Source organism: Phyllostomus discolor, chromosome 9, assembly GCF_004126475.2.
Source record: "Phyllostomus discolor isolate MPI-MPIP mPhyDis1 chromosome 9, mPhyDis1.pri.v3, whole genome shotgun sequence".
Taxonomy (NCBI): domain Eukaryota; kingdom Metazoa; phylum Chordata; class Mammalia; order Chiroptera; family Phyllostomidae; genus Phyllostomus; species Phyllostomus discolor.
In genome coordinates, this window is record NC_040911.2 from 79,453,921 (window position 1) to 79,470,750 (window position 16,830).

A 16,830-nucleotide genomic window follows, 5' to 3' on the forward strand; every position below is an offset into this window, starting at 1 on the left:
AGGATTCTCTTGGTGCTGCCTGCATCCCCGATAGATCATCTGTGCCTGCACACTCCCCTACCCTGAAGTGTTTGCAAACTAAAATAAAAGCATGTGCTAATGCACAGGGCATTGGCAAAGTGGTGTGGGCCAGGAGGAAGCTGCGTGAACCGTCACCAAGCTTGGGTGTCATGCAGTGCTTTGCTCTATCTGCCAGCAGATTCTCCCTGTGAGCAGTGTCCACTGTGTGTACGCATGTGTGTGTGAGATGGGAGAAAGAGAGACAGACTTGCAGGCTGAAACCCTCTTGCAATAGTATGAGACTGAACATTAATCTAAATTAATCTGGTTAAATTAGCACAGATAATTCTTGGCTTTATCAGAAGGAGAATCGGGCTTTCCTGGATGAATATAAGCCATATACAATCCCCAGACTTACTTTTGCTACCTCCTGAAAACAGCTCTTCACCAGAACTGTCAAAACAGTAGAAATCAACCAAGCAGAAGCACTCATTGGTGAGGAATGAAAAGACAGGTAAAAGGAGGGAGAAGGAGGAATTGTCCAACTGTCTTACTGTAAGAAGCTGCGGGTGTAACAATGGCAGCGGCCACATTTCCTGCACCACTGTTACATGCCAGGCACTGCTCTGAGTCTTGTGCAAAAATTCATATCATTCTCATAACAACCCAATGAAACAGATGGCCTTATTTTACTGACGAACCTGAGGTCCAGAGAGGGAAAATAACTCATCCAAAGCTACTTGGTACCAAAGTCCAAGTCCTGCCTCCTCACAATAGAAATCAGGCCCTGAGGGTCTGGGCATCTTTCTGGGCCAGCCCACATGTTGTGATTCCCAATCCAGAGTTCTTCCCAATTACCCAGACTTTCTCCTCGGCCGTGAAAACTGACCATTGGCCAGATACTCCCAGGTCCCTCTAGGTAACAGAATTTTTATAGTAGCGTCTTATGCTTGGGCTTTTTTTTTCTTTTCCAAACAGGTTCTTCAAGCCTATTTAATCTTCCTGCAGCCTAGGGGAACAGATGTGTTTTCTTGATCTCTTTCTCTTTACATTCTTGAAAGTTTTGCTTTTAAAAAAAAAAAAATTCTGCATCCAAAGACCTCTATAACCTAGTAGTGTAGTCTATTACAATTCACTTTAAAGAATGGATTTGAACATCACATTCCTCTCTGTTAGCCCAAAGGAATCTGAGAACATGAAGCTTTTTGGCTTCAGGTGAATCTTTTATTATTTTAAACAGATGCAAACATATTTTTTTCAGGGATGGTAGCACAGTTATTGTCACGAACATGTTAATAGGTCAATTTTGCAGAGAAAGAATATGCTACAAGTCATGCTATTCTTATTTTCAATAGCATTCTGGCAAAAATTAAAGACATTTCTAATTGCCTCAAGCACTTAATAAATAGTAAATTCTACTTTCTGCCTCTGGGTAAATAAATGGTGTCTCTCAGTTATGTGGTGGGAACAGGTGATGTGAAGCCTACTTCTTAAACAGGCCCGTGGCTCCAATAACCATCAGCCCCTTCGATTACCACTGAACTTCTCAGCTATTTTCTGTAGCTCCAAATCCATTGCAGCCAAGTTTTCAAGTTCTTTTTCCTGGAAAAAAACACGCAAAAAAAGAAAAATGGAAGCATGAGGTCCTAGATTAATTTATTTTGTTGTAGTTTAAGGCAGTATAAATGGGAATTTTTGATGTGTTAGAGGCTAAGACACCCAACACCACTGGGGAACTTGTCAGAAATGCAGATTCCTGGACTCCACGTGGGACCTACTGAATCACAAACTGTGAAGGCTAGGAATCCCTGGTGATGCTGATGCACATTCAAATTTGAGAAGCACCTACGTAGTCAATGTGAGGAAAAGGGGACAGCTCAATTAATGTCACCTCTTCCAGATATAAATTTCTGATTGTTACAGGCCACGAGCTGGCAAAGATAGACCAAAGCAACTAATTTCTTTACTATCTGTTTTTTCCTACCCTGGGAAATAGTGATGCAAAGTCAAATAACGAAGGGAAGACACCAGAGCACTCGTTGGTTGTCAACCTTGGCTGAACATTGAAACCACCTGGGATCTTTAAAAAATTCCCATGCCCCGTCAGCCCCCAATTCCCAGTGGAATCTCTGGGGGTGGGTCTCAGGCATTGGTAGTTTTTCAAGCTCTCCAGGTGACTGCAGTATGTGGCCAAGGTTGAGAAGCACAGCAATAGGAGGAGGTGGGCAGCAATGTGGACAATGGCTAGATGTTAGACAGAAATCAAACCCAGGTGTTGTCTCCACTTCGTTAAGTAGGGGCACGTTATCATGGTGACTAATTCCCACCAGTGTCTCCCTATCAATTTCAGACCATCTTGAACATATCAACATTACCATCCTAAGTTAATTTTGAACAAAATCCCCACACGGTACCTCTTCCTCTGTCAGCACTCCTGGGCGAGCCCCGTCCTTCTCATTGTCGGAGGTGCGGCGCGGGCTCAGCGGCTCCTCGGAGTCATAGAAGTCAGGAAATTCGGCCGACTTCTTCCTGTAGTGCAGGAGCTGGTCCAGCTCAGCCATGCGGTCATACTGCCTTTTCAGATCCAGTTTGGGGACGAGATTTCTCTTCTCATATCCCCAGTTCACATCCTCCTCAAAGGGCTTTTTCTCCCACCAGTCATAGTTGTATTCTGGGAAGAAATTCTTCTCATTCAAGGTCAGGCCATTTCCCTCTTCACCCTCCAGAAAACTGTCATCCGTGTTGCCTTTTCTCTCAAAACGGCTGCTCTTCCATTGGGAAGGGGCGTAGTACGTGTTGAGCAGCTCCCCTAATCTCTTCCTCTTTTCAGTGGTGTGATAGGGAGCATACTGCTTGCCTTGAAGCCTAGCTTCCTCCCTGTTGTCTTTAGTGTCTTGCAGGTCCTCCTGCTGCTGCCATGCCCCGTGGGCTCCTTCCTCACCATTTTCCTCACCATAGTTGAGGTAGTTTCTGTCCTGCTCTTGCCACTCGCCTTGCAGGTGCCTTTGTGCCTGGTCCATCTGGTTTTCTTGAACATGGTAGCGTCCTTCACCCAAGAATCGTTTCTCTTCTTTGTTTGAAGGAGAATAGGCACCATGTTCCCCACCCCTAGCTCTGTGGCGGTACCCCCACTCTGGGCCCCTCTCTTCCTCGCTGTCCTCACCATATCCACGTGCCGTGTTGTCATGCTCTGAGTTGGGGCGATTTCTCTTGTCCTGCTCCTCCTCCTGGATCTCCTCACTGGGAGGCCTGACAGCCCTGTACTTCTCGCTTCCTCTGCTCCAATATCGTGCCCCCTCCAGGCTCTCAGGAGACTGGACCCCTGCGTAGTAACTCCTCACTTCTTCCCCATATTCGGGTTCTTCCTCTGAAGCCCTGTCATGGGTGGGATAACGGCCCCGCTTGTCCCCTACGCTGGCCAGGCCCACATTTGACTCCTCAGATTGCTCATGGGGTTGTCCCCCTGCCTCAGAGGGAGGATTCCTTTCCTGAGACGACCTGTCAGGCCTGCTCCACCCATGGTGATGTCGTGGCCTCAAGCGTCGTTTGTCCACCTCGTGGCTGGCATCTTCCTCACTTTCCTCAGATTCTTCCTGGCTCCCAGGCTGACTTTTAGACTCTTGGACGTGTTTCTCCTGGCTCCTTGTCTCTTCTGGACTCTCTTGGCTACTCCTCTCCTGGCTGTGTGTCTTTTCCTCAGGGAGCCTGGCCAAGTGTGTGTCGTATCTGGACACTACCTCCTCTTCCTTCTTAGCTGTGGCCTGATTTCTTTTGTCAAGAAAGGCATTTGGTGTCTCTCCTGGCTCTTCTAGGTGTTTCTCTTCACTGCCACCATCCCCATGCTCTCTTTTCTGATATTTCTCTCCTTCCTCTTCCTCCCTGTCCTCTCCCTCGCTCTTCTCAGAATGGTATGTCTTTACTTCTTTGGAGACTTGACTGTCAGAGGGGTAGAGGCTCCCCTGGGACTCGCCTGCTCCCTCTCGGCTGTGCCCACCTCCCTCTGTGTTGGCCACTGATGGGCCTTGTGTGTCCATCTCCCCCGGGACTCCTGTGTCCTCCCTGCTGGAGGGCCCTCGGGCTTCTGAGGCGTCAGCTGAGTCTCTTAACAATCTTACTTCAAACCTTGTGTTTTCATTTTTACTTTTCTCTTCATCTTTAACCTCTTTTCCACCTGTAATGAAAATTTAAAAAGAGTAAGAATAACTTCAGAATTGCTTGTAGTTCAACAAGTACCAGCCTTGGTGATTACTATAGATCCTAAGGACCCTGAAAAATCACTTGGGTAATTTTTTAAGTTAATAAAGATTATACTCATTTTAAAAGCAAATGGTATGAAAGCTCTTTGACTATGTTTCAATCTAATAATAAACTCTCTATATTTTTATTTTTTCAAAGCACCTAACCAGCAGCATTTCTCATTGGTACTACTAATGAGCAAATTAAAATCCAAGTATAGGTTTATAAAATATTGTAATTTGTGTGTTGGGTGGAGGGGGGCAAAGGGGAAAAATTGGAGCAACTATAATAGCATAATTAATAATACATAATTAAAAAGTAAAATATTATAATTTAGAACCAGAAGAAACCTTAGGATTTATCTAGTTCAACCTCATATTTTTGCAGACTAAGACCTTGACTCAGAGAGGTGTGATTTAGGACCATTCTTTTCATACTTGCTCTAAGTACGAATTGAAAAGTTAACATTGTATTCATAGCTCTAAGTAGAACCCTGCTAAATAAAGTTAAATAGCCAAAATAAGAAATATCAGTATTCAAAAGAGAATTAAAATTTTTTAGATTATTATTTCATCAGGCTTTCATTACCCAATCAACTGTGTAGACTCAACCTAGCAGAAAGTGGCAATATTACTTAGTATTTGGTGGTAAGAAAGGTGTATACTTCTCTCCTGAGAAAACTACACAGCAGGGAAAAGGCCATTTCTGCCTTCACTCGGGTCCCATCTGCCCAACATGTTCTCAAAGTTGAGGATGAAGCTCCGTATACTGAGTTATCTTAGTGTTTTATGAGTCAACGGTAGATGGTAATAACTGATATTTTAATTGAATGCTGCTCTCCCCCATCTTTTCCAAATGTCAACAGATCCTTTACTAAATCCTCCTTAGTTCAAGGACATCCTGTGAAAGGAAATATGCCATTAACACTCTCTGAGTTGTTAGCTGGGAGATTTGGGTTTCAACTGAGGTCACTGAGTTCAGAGAGAATGCCTGAATCCAAGGCCGCTCACAGCTCTGTGTCCACATCTGAGCTGTCCGTTCATTGTAGGGACCATCCAGCCCCGGTGACTATTTAGCACTTGAAATGGGGTTGGTCCAAACTGAGATGTGCTCTAAGTGTAAGACACCAGATTTTGAAAACTTTGTATAATACAATGTAAAATATCTCAATACTTAATATTGACTTTATGTGGAAATGACTATTTTGAATGTATTTATTGGATAATATATATCATATATATTGGAAGTATCTAAATTATATATTAAGTAAAATATATTAGATAAAATTAAATATATTATTAAAATTAATTTCACTTGTCTTTTTATCATTTTAATGTGGCTACTAGAAAATTTGAAATTATATTTGTGCTTCACACAGTAATTTTATTAAACAGCTCTGGTGAGTCATTTGAACTGACATTTGCAAAATACAAAAAGAATGGTCTGTTTTGCAAAAGATGTCCAAGGAATAGTGGAAGGTCTGTATCTCCCTGCTTAAGGCCCAGCCTGCCAGGAGTACATTCTCGGGTTTTATGAGACAATTAAGATGCCCCTGACACCCTGACACTCGGACACCCAGACACCTGGGAACTGGCCCTTCACCTGTGCCTTGGCCTTTTTTGGAGCCACTGGTGGGTGATATGTGCAGCAAGGAGGCTGGTGGGGCCGGCCAGGTAGGCGTAGGGAAGCAGGGAGGCTTTGGCCAGATACTGACATCATTCTGAGCATCAGCTGAAATAATGCCACTGATCAGACAGGGTCTCAGTTTCCCAGGGCAGAGGCTGTGCCTACTGCCTGCTGGTCAGGAACAGAAGTATTTTTACCTTTTTCCAGTTAACTGTGTGCTGCCTATAGCAACTTGTGCCTGAGGCTTAGCACTTTCTCCTAAATTTAGCTTTAAGCCCCCGCAGGTGAGATCAGAGGAGGCCTATCTATGATTAGCAAGCACAGTCATTGTCAATCTGTAAAACCAAGGTGTAAAGCTCACTCTTACTTTAAGTAGAAAGGGGAAAATGCTTGTTCCATCCCTATGATGTTGCAAGGATGACCAGATCAACCTGGTGAAAGAGATTCTTATACCTGTTAAGAAATTGCACTACACATTCCCTAATATCTGTTCAAGCCATAAACCAGTGATTCTCTCCTACTACTCAAATGCTCGTTTTGCTCAATAAGTGTATGTTGGCTCCAGAGATGTGCTGGAGAGACTGGCAGTGGAGATAGAGATGAACTAGGTGAGGGAGGGAAGCTGCATGAAGTAATTCATCCATCCAGCTGGCTAAAAGCCCCACCAGCCTTTGGGTCAGTTTAAGGTGTACCAGCAAGGGAGAGAAAACTGGAATAGGACAGAAGTCACAAACTGGTAGCCCTACAGATGAATTATTGGGCCTTAATAATATTTTAAATAAATTCTAATTCAGAAACAATACTTAAATACCAGGAGATGTGTTTTAAAATCCCAATTTTAACTTCTTTTGGAAAAAAAAATATGAAAATCTGGTTACAGAGTCTGTACTTCTCCACTATAGGGTTAGAGCTGAGAAATATCTGCTCCCCCTTAGGTAGAAACCTACATCCTACAGTTTGGGAGTGTCTTCCTGTCCTGCTTATTCCTTTGTGTTATTTGTTGCTCTGTCCCTGGCTGGCTTTGGAGTCTGCAGCCTCAGATATAATGGCACCAGGGTCCTGATAGACATGGGTCATTTTGTTTTGTTTAAAGATTTTATTTATTTATTTTTAGAAGAGGGGGAGGGAGGGACAAAAAAAGGGAGAGAAACTTCAATGTGTGGTTGCCTCTCTCACATCCCCCACTGGGGACCTGGCCTGCAACTCAGGCATGTGCCCTGACTGGGAATTGAACTGGTGACCCTTTGGTTTGCAGGCCCGCACTCAATCCACTGACCTATACCAGCCAAGGCGATCATTTGTTTTTTACCAGTTTCCCTGAAGCTCTCACAACAAACATCAAAAGACCCCTTAGGGCTAAGAATCCAATCTCGGCAAGCAAGCAGAGCCCTCGTACAACAGCTTTTCTAAGCAATCATGGTTTTTGATGACTGACTATGGCAGACCTCAAACTTTCCCACCTGTCTGGTAAACAAGGAAAGGAGGAAAAAGGTAGCAAGATGGGTTTACCCAAAGGAGGATTCTTTAGTCCCTGCCTAAAGACCTACTCTGCCCTCACTCATTCCCTGTAATGGCTGGAAAAGGAAGTTGGGGAGAAATTCTGTAAGTATATGTGTAGGCAGTGATGGAGAAATTTCCACTTGGATCTAGGGGGCCAATACAGGCTTAAGCCCCCATACCTACTACAGTTACCCTGACACCCCCAATGGTGGATTGAGTCCCCCAGGCAACTCTTTTGGTCAGGTGCTAATACGTCTTTTTACCATTTTATGCTCAGGGGTTCATGTGCAGCAATAGCAAGAGTATTATCTTGCACTGAAAGATTTTGAAGGTGAAAAAAAGAAGCAAAAGTCACTGTTCCTAGCCTGACTAGAAATTTAAAAACAGAGAAAAGTGCTGAAGGGAACAGTGTTTTGTTTTGTTGTTTTGTTGTTCAAATCAGTTTGACTTCATGCACAAAAGAGACTGCATAGTTTTACAAAATTGACTTCTTAATCTCAACTCCCAATGGACACTGCTTGTATCACTGTCCAAATTTTGTTTTCAGCAGAAGCTGATTTGCATGGAGAAAACATCTTCATCTAGACTTACAAGGTTATTGCTCTGACTCATTGGATGCTCTGCTTCTACCCTCACCCTTTCAAGTCCTCAGGCCCGAAATCCTGGTACCATTTGGTAGCACCTCCCTTTGAATAAGTTCTGCATTAAAATAACTTAACCAATGTGTCATGTAAACAGGCCAGAAGTTTCCAAGTCACCTCTCCCAGCTTCTAACTTGGAAGATCATCACAGTCAAGAGTAGAAGGCAAAGAGAAGAATAATTTTAAAATCTCTTTGTACCCTTTCATCTTCCAGCATTCCCAGAACACTCAATCCTTCCTCCTCCAGTCACAGACAAGCACTCCCCACATCTTCCTGCACCCAAATGAAAGCTTGTTCTAAAAATCCAAATTCTGGAACCAAGGAATTTGACAAATGATAAACACCTCAAAGACTATCTCTGAGTTCAACTCCCTCATTTTCCTTTAAGGAAATAAGCCCAGGGAAGCAAGGGGTATTTCCCATGGTCACAAAGATATTAAGTGTCAGAGTAGGGACTAGAAGCCATATCTTTCCATCTCCCCAGATACTAGTCTAGTCTGTACTTCCCCCACTGCGTTATATCTCTGGTTCATTTGGAAGTAGACTGGAAGGTGAACTAGAGGAAGCAGGAGCAAGGGCCACTCCAGGGACAAAGGTCTCCTGCAGTGCAGGAAACTTACTGTTTTTCAGGACTTGTCGGCACTCAGGAGTGATGGGTGGAGCGTTGGACTTTGACAGGGCATTTGAGAGGACCTCGATGATGCAGCGAGTCACCTGAGGGGGGGAACCCAAAAGCACGTTGGCAAAGCCTGGTATCAATGGGGTAGCAGATGACTCAACACAGAGCTGCTGCTGTCCAGAGAGGCTTGGCTGTGTGACCTGTACTGATGCAGGATCCTTCGGGGGCAGGAATATAGATTTACAGGACTGTAATGAGACTTCCAAGGCCTCTCCACAGAGCAATGCAAGAAAGCACTGGGCCAAGATCACTCTGAGAAGAGCAATAAACACCCACTTCTGAGCAAGTTGGAAGGTAGAGGGTGTGAGGACACAGTTATCCTCAGAAGCACTAACTCATCCAGGAAGGAGTTGAGAGCCCAGGGAAGGAGGAACATCCTCTGCCCCCATTCTCTCAGGGGTGAAAACCTGGTTTTGTAAGACCACGTTGTCTTTTTTGTTGTCTGTTTGTTTTCACTTTTTATTTTGTTTGATTTGGTATAATAAGGAGTTGAGAACCTAGAGTCTAGATACACTAGTAAGTCTAGATTCCACACTTATATTCAACTTACCATTTCTTCACTGTGGTTCCTGTTATCCGCTGGCATAGAACTGACTGCTTTGAAAGAGAAAAAGAATGGGACATGACCTGAGTTGATTTAGAAAGTGGTGTGAACCCAAACACAAAATCTTCCCCGACCCTGCACATGCAATACCTGGAGACAGGGGCAGAGTCAGAGCTGAACAGGGAGAAGACAGCTGGGGATGATTGCCCAGGAGCCGTGTACAGGCACACACTAACACACACATAGCTATTCTCCCTGGCAATGTCTTCAACATGATTTGAAAATGAATGCTGAATTATATCCAGTATAAATAAATTTGGACCATAGGAAGGGGGGATTTGGGGATACTGGTACTGTTTAGTTTCTTGATCTGGGTGCTGATCACACAGGTGTGTTCAATACATGAAAAATTAATTAAGCTGTATACTTATGATCTATGCAGTTTTCTATATATATATATTATACTTCAGTGAAAAGTTTAAAATAAACCTAGTTTAAACAAAACCAGAGTGCCCTCCTCCACTCTTCTGCCCATTCAAAATGAGTAGAGTTTTGTAATTCCTTTTGCCTATTCCTGTTGCTGCCCCCAAAAAATCCTCTCCCAAATTCACTTCCTTTACAAAAACATGGTTATGACTATCTCACATAATCAAGTACCCCATTTTTACCCCCAGCTCTTTGCCTGAACAAGCTTGCTTATGCATCTGTATCAGTCAATGCTGTCTATCACCCCCATGTTGTCTGTAGCCATGCAGAGAACATGGGACACATCTAATTCTACCAGTAGAGCTCCAAGTCCATAATATGTGCAAGTAGGTGTTTAACAACTATTTATGAGGATACTTAAGTTTAACAACTACTTATGAGGGTATTTTAAAAGAATAATTCATTTAAATTAAATTCCATGAGATTCTGCTTATTTTAAATCAGATTGAAGTCCAAGGTCTGTCTGGAAAAAGCCCAGCCATTGTTAATATAACGAGAATGGTTTGTGCAAAATTGATGTAACCTGGCAGCCAAGGAGAGTGGACTGGAATGTGCATGTGTGAACAATGAGGACTTCACTGTACTAGTCGGTGGGGGCGGCAGACACCATTGAGTAAGCATGTGTACTGTGTGACTGTCACATCCAAAATGAGAAAGTAGAACAATGAATCTGCATCAAATTTTGTGTTAAGCTTGAACACTCCTCCACAGAAACTATTCAGATGATTCAGGAGACTGCAGCTGTGGCAACTGGTGATTGGTCACTTCATCACTACAACACACTCATGCATCATGTCTTGTGCATTTTTGTGAAACATCAAATCACCCAGGTGACTCAGCCCCCCACAGCCCAGATTTGGTGCCCTGTTACTTCTAGTTTTTCCCAAAACTAAAATCATCTTTGAAAGGGAAGAAATTTCAGACCATCGATGAGATTCAGGAAAATACGATGGGGGTAGCTGATGGCGATTGGGAAAACTGTGTGAGGTTCCAGGGTGCCTACTTTGAAGGGGGCTGAGGTGTCATTGTCTTATGTACAATGTTTCTTATATCTGGTATCTTCTTCAGAAAGTGTCTATTTTTCATATTATGTGGCTGGATACTTTATGGACAGACCTTGTATGTTTTAGGAAGGAAATGCTTCAGGTGATTTTAATTTTCCAGTGCCTTCTTTTTTTTTCTCTCAAAGCTGTTTTGCTACTTTTGTATTTCCCTTTGACTTTGTGTTGTCTAAGCTTTTCCATTGGACAAGCACAAAGCAATTATATAATATAGGCTCATCGCCTCAGTTCTCCTGGCACTGCCAGAGGAGAAGTTCAGTGCAGAATATTCTTCTAGGCCCCTGAAACAAGAGAAGAGCTAGCTGGAGTGACAGAAAAACTCTCAGACATTGGAGATGTAAGCTATTCAAATGCAGCTTATTTATAACCAGCAACATGACCTTCCCTCCCAAAATGTTTGCTCCTAAGCCTCTTTAATTGCCCCCCTCCAACTATTATGTATCATAGGGCTCAACCTGGAAATACAATACCTATTCCATTTATTCACCTTACTGAATTTTTCTTTTCTAAGCATAGCCTGGGGTCTACTTCAATTGTTTCAAGAAGCCCAAAGTTATTCAGTATGTTAAAATGATTTGTAAAATGTTTAAGAAGCAGCTAACAAGGTATGAAGACCCCATGTTCTTTCTAATATGCAGTTCAGTCAAGATCCAGATGGCCCACTTTTGGCACCCAGGGTCCACTATGCTGGGCCACTATTTTATCCCCCCAAAAGCTGTTATTTGGGAGCATTCCCACTTTAGCACTTACTCTTTCTTTCTTTTTTTAAGATTTTATTTATTTATTTTTAGAGAGGGAAGGGAGGGAGAAAGAGAGAGAGAAACATCAATGTGCAGTTGCTGGGGCCGTGGCCTGCAACCCAGGCATGTGCCCTGACTGGGAATCGAACCTGCGATGCTTTGGTTCGCAGCCCGCGCTCAATCCACTGAGTTACACCAGCCAGGGCTAGCACTTACTCTTTCCACCTGTAATCAGTAAATCTTCTGGAAAGAAATTACTGAGAGAATTCCTTCTGTAGTAAACTAGAAGATACCTTTTTAAAAATCTAGCTTTACTAAACTTTGGTATTGCAGTTTCTTGCTAATACTTCCCTCTTTTTCACCCCCACAAATGTAAAACAGGCATTTTTTATATTAACTAATGATATTGCCAAAGTATTAACAGTCATCAGGTTTGGAGGGAGATAAATATTTTTCTTTTATTGCTCTAAACAGTTTGTAGTTCATATTTATTATTACAAAATAGTATTGTTTCTCTGACTGTAGCTCTTCAGAAATCTTTTTGATGGAAAGGAACTAGGGCCTCCTTGTAAAAGTATGTTGTGCATCTTGGTGAGTCAAAAAAAAGTGCCATTGTATTTCTTCTGACAGAATCTGTGACAACAGTAATAACCAAAACAAGTAATAACAAAAACAAGTTGATTCCCCTAAAGTAGTTACCTTGTTTTTGTGTAAAGATTCAGGAAGCACAGAAGAAAAGCCAATGGCTATGTTAAAATAAAGTATCCAAATGCTAGAAAAAATTCAAATAATATTGTACAATAAATCTGACAATAACACCCAAACTATTAATATCTTATAAGACTATCAAGGTTTCATACCAGATTTAAAGTGCAGCTATAAAATAACAAATTAAGCAGGTCCTTCTGAATGCAGAAACTATTTAACCTGGTATAATATGGCTATCATACAGCTACGTTATTCATATTAATTTTTAGAGTGCACAGTAGTTACTGTAAAAATGTGTAGATTTCCCTCCAGAAGCTCTTAAGAATAAAAAATGAACCATATGGTTCCCTGAATTTCTTCCCAGCCCTGTGATTTTGCTAAATAACAAACTCTGCTTGAAGGTTATCATATCTTGTTTCCAGGTATTGGGAGAGGTGGGAGTGGAAAATAATTGCTAATGGATATGGGGTTTCTTTGGGGGTAATGAAAATGTTCCAAAATTTGATAGTGGTTATACAATCTGTGAATATACTAAAAATCACAAAATAATGCAATTTAAAATGGTGGGTTTTATGGTGTGTGAATTATAGCTCAATTAAAATATTTTTAAAGAATATAATGTCTCTATTTTAGCTCATATTAAGATATGAGCCCCCCTTAAAATATTCCCTCACATAAGGGAGCTGTAAGAATTTCACCTCTACAGTTAAATAAGCTTCACAAATACCATTGTTATTGTGGTCCATACCACAATATATAGCACAGCTTTAGCCTCTTAAGCAATGCCTTTCTGAAGGTATTTTTGCCCAGAAGGACTCTAAATTATTCATTTGGATTTCTTTAATTGAACTGAGAACATTTATAGGCAATTTGTAAAAGTGCAAACATTTTAGAAAATTTTGGATGTATGTATCTTGCAATGAAATAAATTACCACTAGCTTTCCTTTTGTCTCTTTACATTTTGGATCCAGCAATTGCTGTTAATAAAAACTTCATATTCCTGGATAGCAATACCTCAAATCTGGTTAGAATCTCAATCTCAGATAAAAAAAAATGTTTTCCTATGAGTTCATTAAAACAGCCAAAGAAAACCTCTAGTTTAATCTGGTGGTGTTCTATTTACTTCTCAATGGTCTCAATATTCCTAGTGACTACTTCAACACACACACTCTCTCTCTCTTTTTTCAATCTCCAGAGCTAGTTTGAAAGATTAATCCCACATTCTTCCACATCGAGAGACACTGCCAAGTATTTCATCATGTGATGTCAATTATAAAAAGACAAAGATGTCATCCTCTTAAATTGACTAAAACAACCTTTTTACTACTCCAAGGATCTTTTTGTGGTTATTTTTATAATCTATTTTTTTCTGGAATACAAAACTCAAAATATCTACTGAAGTTTCCATTCACAACTTAAAAATACATTAACTTGACTGTGAAATTACCTCTCTCCAGAATACAGAAAAATATTACACTAACCCTGTACACACATATACATGAACACACAGATACATATACTATACACAAACACGATAATAAAAAGATATGATATCTTATATACATGAGATGCACTTTTATCTCGTCACATTTAAATCATAACAACAACAAAGGGAAATATACAGGTGCCGACTTGATCGCATTATAGGTACTCCTGTCACTCCTTGGTTATCTGGTTTTAAAAAGTCAAACAAATACTTATATACAGATACAGAATAAGACTATAACAGCATCTCTCTAGATGGTAGAGAGAGCCTTACAATTTAAAAGTGAGCATAACGTGCCTTGGAGGCACGGGCTCCTGTTCTTCCTGCCCACAGGAAAACTCATATGAAAAGACTGAGACTCTCCGGGCTGGGCTTGGAAGACCTCTGGCTTTTTCCAAGTCAGTCGGTGGAGCGGGAAGTTGAAGCGAAACACCCAGGAAAGAGCAGAAATTAAGAACCTCAAGCAAGAGAGAGAAACCTTCCACTTAACCCTCCTTCTCTCCCAGTATCCTCCAGCGAAGATTCCCTGGACCGCGGGGAGGACAGAGGCTGGCGCTGTCCACGGTGCTGAACAAGCCGCCGCGCCCACTCACCGGCCACCATCGTGGCTCCCAGGAGGCCGAGAAGCACAGCCGGCTGCATGGCGGGGCTCGCCCGAATCTGCGCCGAGAAGAGGATGACAGCTGGACCAGTGGAGCGAGATGCGGATGGAAGACAAGATAAAGATGCTCCAGGAAAGCAGTCGTGCGTCTTGCTACCCGCGGTGTGGCGCAGGCCCCCGCTCTTTTAAAGGGCAAGTACCGGTCGCAGGGACGGGAGGGGGCGGGCACCCAGGAGGCGGCGCCCCCTCGCTCAGCCCTGACGTCACGAGGCGGCCCCGGGGGTGGCGGCTCGAGTAGGCGGCAATTTGCGCCAGTCCAGTGCTCTGGGTCTGGAGTGGGGGTGGGGAGTAAGGCGGAAGAAGGAATGGGAAGGTGAGGGAGGTAATGCCGATCTGAGACCCGGGGAGAGACAAGGTCCCACTTAGAATGCCCCGAATTGCTCCTCATCTTCCCCTACCCCCTACACTTCCAAGTCTAAAAAAGTGTGTTGGAGGCTGTGTATAGTGTGCGGTTTTGTTCAGACTGTGTCCATGATTAATTCTGTTTTGTGTCTTATACCCAATGGAGGATAAGACTCCTGCTAAGAAGAGGGAACTACACCGTGGTAAAAAATGGAAAAGGGAATGACGGCTTTAAAAACAAAAGGCGCAAGCCTTGACTGTGTGGCTCAGTGGGTCCCCGCCCCCCGCCCTCCGCCCTCCGCCCTCCGCAAAAATGGAAGGTCTCAGTTGGATCCCAGGTCAGGACCCAAGCCTGGCTTGGGGCCAGGCCCCTCCTCCCCCGTTGGGGGCGTGGGAGAAGCAACCCGCAGATGTTTCTCTGGCGCATTAAAGTTGCTCCCCCTCTTTCTCCCTTCCTTCCCCTTTCTCTAAAAATAAATAAATAAAATCTTTAAAAAATAAAAACAAAAGATGCAGCTAGGGAATATGGAACTTGCTGTTTTTTCAAACTTTTTGTCTTAAATCTACCTACTCATGATTCATTCTATCTGTCCGCCTGTCTGTCTGTCTGTCTATCTATCTATCTATCATCTATCTACCTGTCTACCATTCATGACCTCCGTCCTCAACACATAACATATGTACATGGTAAAAATGAGAAAGTCAGATGCTACAAAATGGTTTACTATAAATGTCTCTCCTCCACCTCTATCTCCCCAAGTCCCCGATTCCTCTCTGCAGAGTCAAAAATGACTAACCCACTTTCTGTTATTAGGCTTACTGTATTTTGGGACATACACAGCTGCATCTTATTTTGAATAGCTCCACAGTATTACATTAACTATGTACACTAGAATGTATTTAGTCCCCTTTCTGATGGGCATTTATTTAGGTTGTTATCCTTTGGTCTCTTACTACTCCTTTACAACGGAGCCGTAGTCTCAGGAGCTGGGAATAGACTAACCTGCTTGTAGGAACTAGTACATCCCACAAGCCCTGTGCATCCTTTTTGCTTTAAATTTGAAACAGGAAATTACTTTGTTATGATGTATGAGAGGAAAGCAAAAACAACTTCCAGGATATTTTTGATGTGGGTTCTCTCTGTCTTTGAGGAATCAGAAAAGCAGCAGGCAAATGCCCTGCACAAAGAAGAAGAAAAATCAGAAACTTCTTTGATAACACACGCTTTGGGGAACAAGGGAGCCTTCATTTGGGTCTCTCTTTCCCGGAACGCAGATGTCTGCATGCACAGCTAAAAGGAGGTTTCAGTGTCTTTTTCCTGAAAATCAATGAGGCTTGAATTCTTTTTGCATGTGCTGAGTACATCACAACATCTTCCTGAAAAGGCTGGGAATTATTTCACCAAGACCACAGTTGCAGAACATTTAAAAGAAGAGTCTTATAAAGGATATTAATGGGATAATTGCTGGAATTTGAATAAGATCTGTAGATTACATAATAAATATTGTATCAGTGTACCATAATTATGTAAGAGGATGTCTTTGTTTTTAGAACATACATGTTGAAGTATCTAAATGCAAAAGGGTGCCGTGTATACAATTTATTTTTGAATGTTTTAGAGAAGATTATAAAGATAAAGTTACAGGGAGAAGAAGAAAATACTAAGGCAAGCAGGGCAACATGATAATCTTTGGGAAACTAGGAGAGAAAGGTGTATGGATATATTTAATACTATTTTTGCATTTTTCCAAATTCTGATACTATTTTAAAACAAACAGAAAAAAAATGTTCTTGGCACAAAAGTATCCATTTAAAACCCCTGAGAATAGCCCTAGCTGGTGTGGCTCAGTGGATTGAGTGCCACCTGCAAACCAAAGGGTTGCAGGTTTGATTCCCAGTCAGGGCACATGGCTGGGTGCAGGCCATGTCCCCACTAGGGGGTGCACAAGAGGCAACCACACATTGACCTTTTTCTCCCTCTCTTTTTCCCTCCTTCCCCCTCTCTAAAAAGACATAAGTAAAATCTAAAAAAAAGAAAAAAAGAAACCTGAAAGCAGTGTTACAGAAAATGAAGTTATGTGAGAGTCTTTCCTTAGAGACTATCTGGGAGTTCTTCCT

At 42.3% G+C, this 16,830-nt stretch overlaps 1 protein-coding gene across 2 annotated transcripts; it reads right to left on the reverse strand.

Annotated features, from left to right (window-relative positions):
* Positions 1 to 1,202: 1,202 nt before the first annotated feature.
* On the reverse strand, positions 1,203 to 14,642 carry CHGB (chromogranin B). 2 transcript variants are annotated; one of them, XM_028524999.2, is made up of 5 exons: positions 14,303 to 14,642; positions 9,234 to 9,280; positions 8,625 to 8,718; positions 2,415 to 4,171; positions 1,203 to 1,602 (listed from the first exon to the last, which is right to left on the reverse strand). In XM_028524999.2, the coding sequence occupies exons 1-5, from the start codon at positions 14,349 to 14,351 to the stop codon at positions 1,519 to 1,521; spliced, it is 2,031 nt and encodes a 676-aa protein (XP_028380800.1). In that variant the 5' UTR covers positions 14,352 to 14,642; the 3' UTR covers positions 1,203 to 1,518. The 2 variants fall into 2 exon arrangements, with proteins under 2 accessions (XP_028380800.1, XP_035865475.1); XM_036009582.1 differs by having other exon boundaries at positions 9,234 to 9,277; positions 14,303 to 14,559.
* Between the last annotated feature and the right edge of the window lie 2,188 nt (positions 14,643 to 16,830).

Coding starts and splice junctions, on each gene's coding strand:
- CHGB (XM_028524999.2), bottom strand. CDS start 14,351: ATGCAGCCGGCTGTGCTTCTCGGCCTCCTGGGAGCCACGATGGTGGCC. Junction 8,719..9,233: donor GGAACCACAGTGAAGAAATG/GTAAGTTGAATA, acceptor TCCCCCCCTCAG/GTGACTCGCTGCATCATCGA. Junction 1,603..2,414: donor GAGTGCTGACAGAGGAAGAG/GTACCGTGTGGG, acceptor GTTTTTTTCCAG/GAAAAAGAACTTGAAAACTT.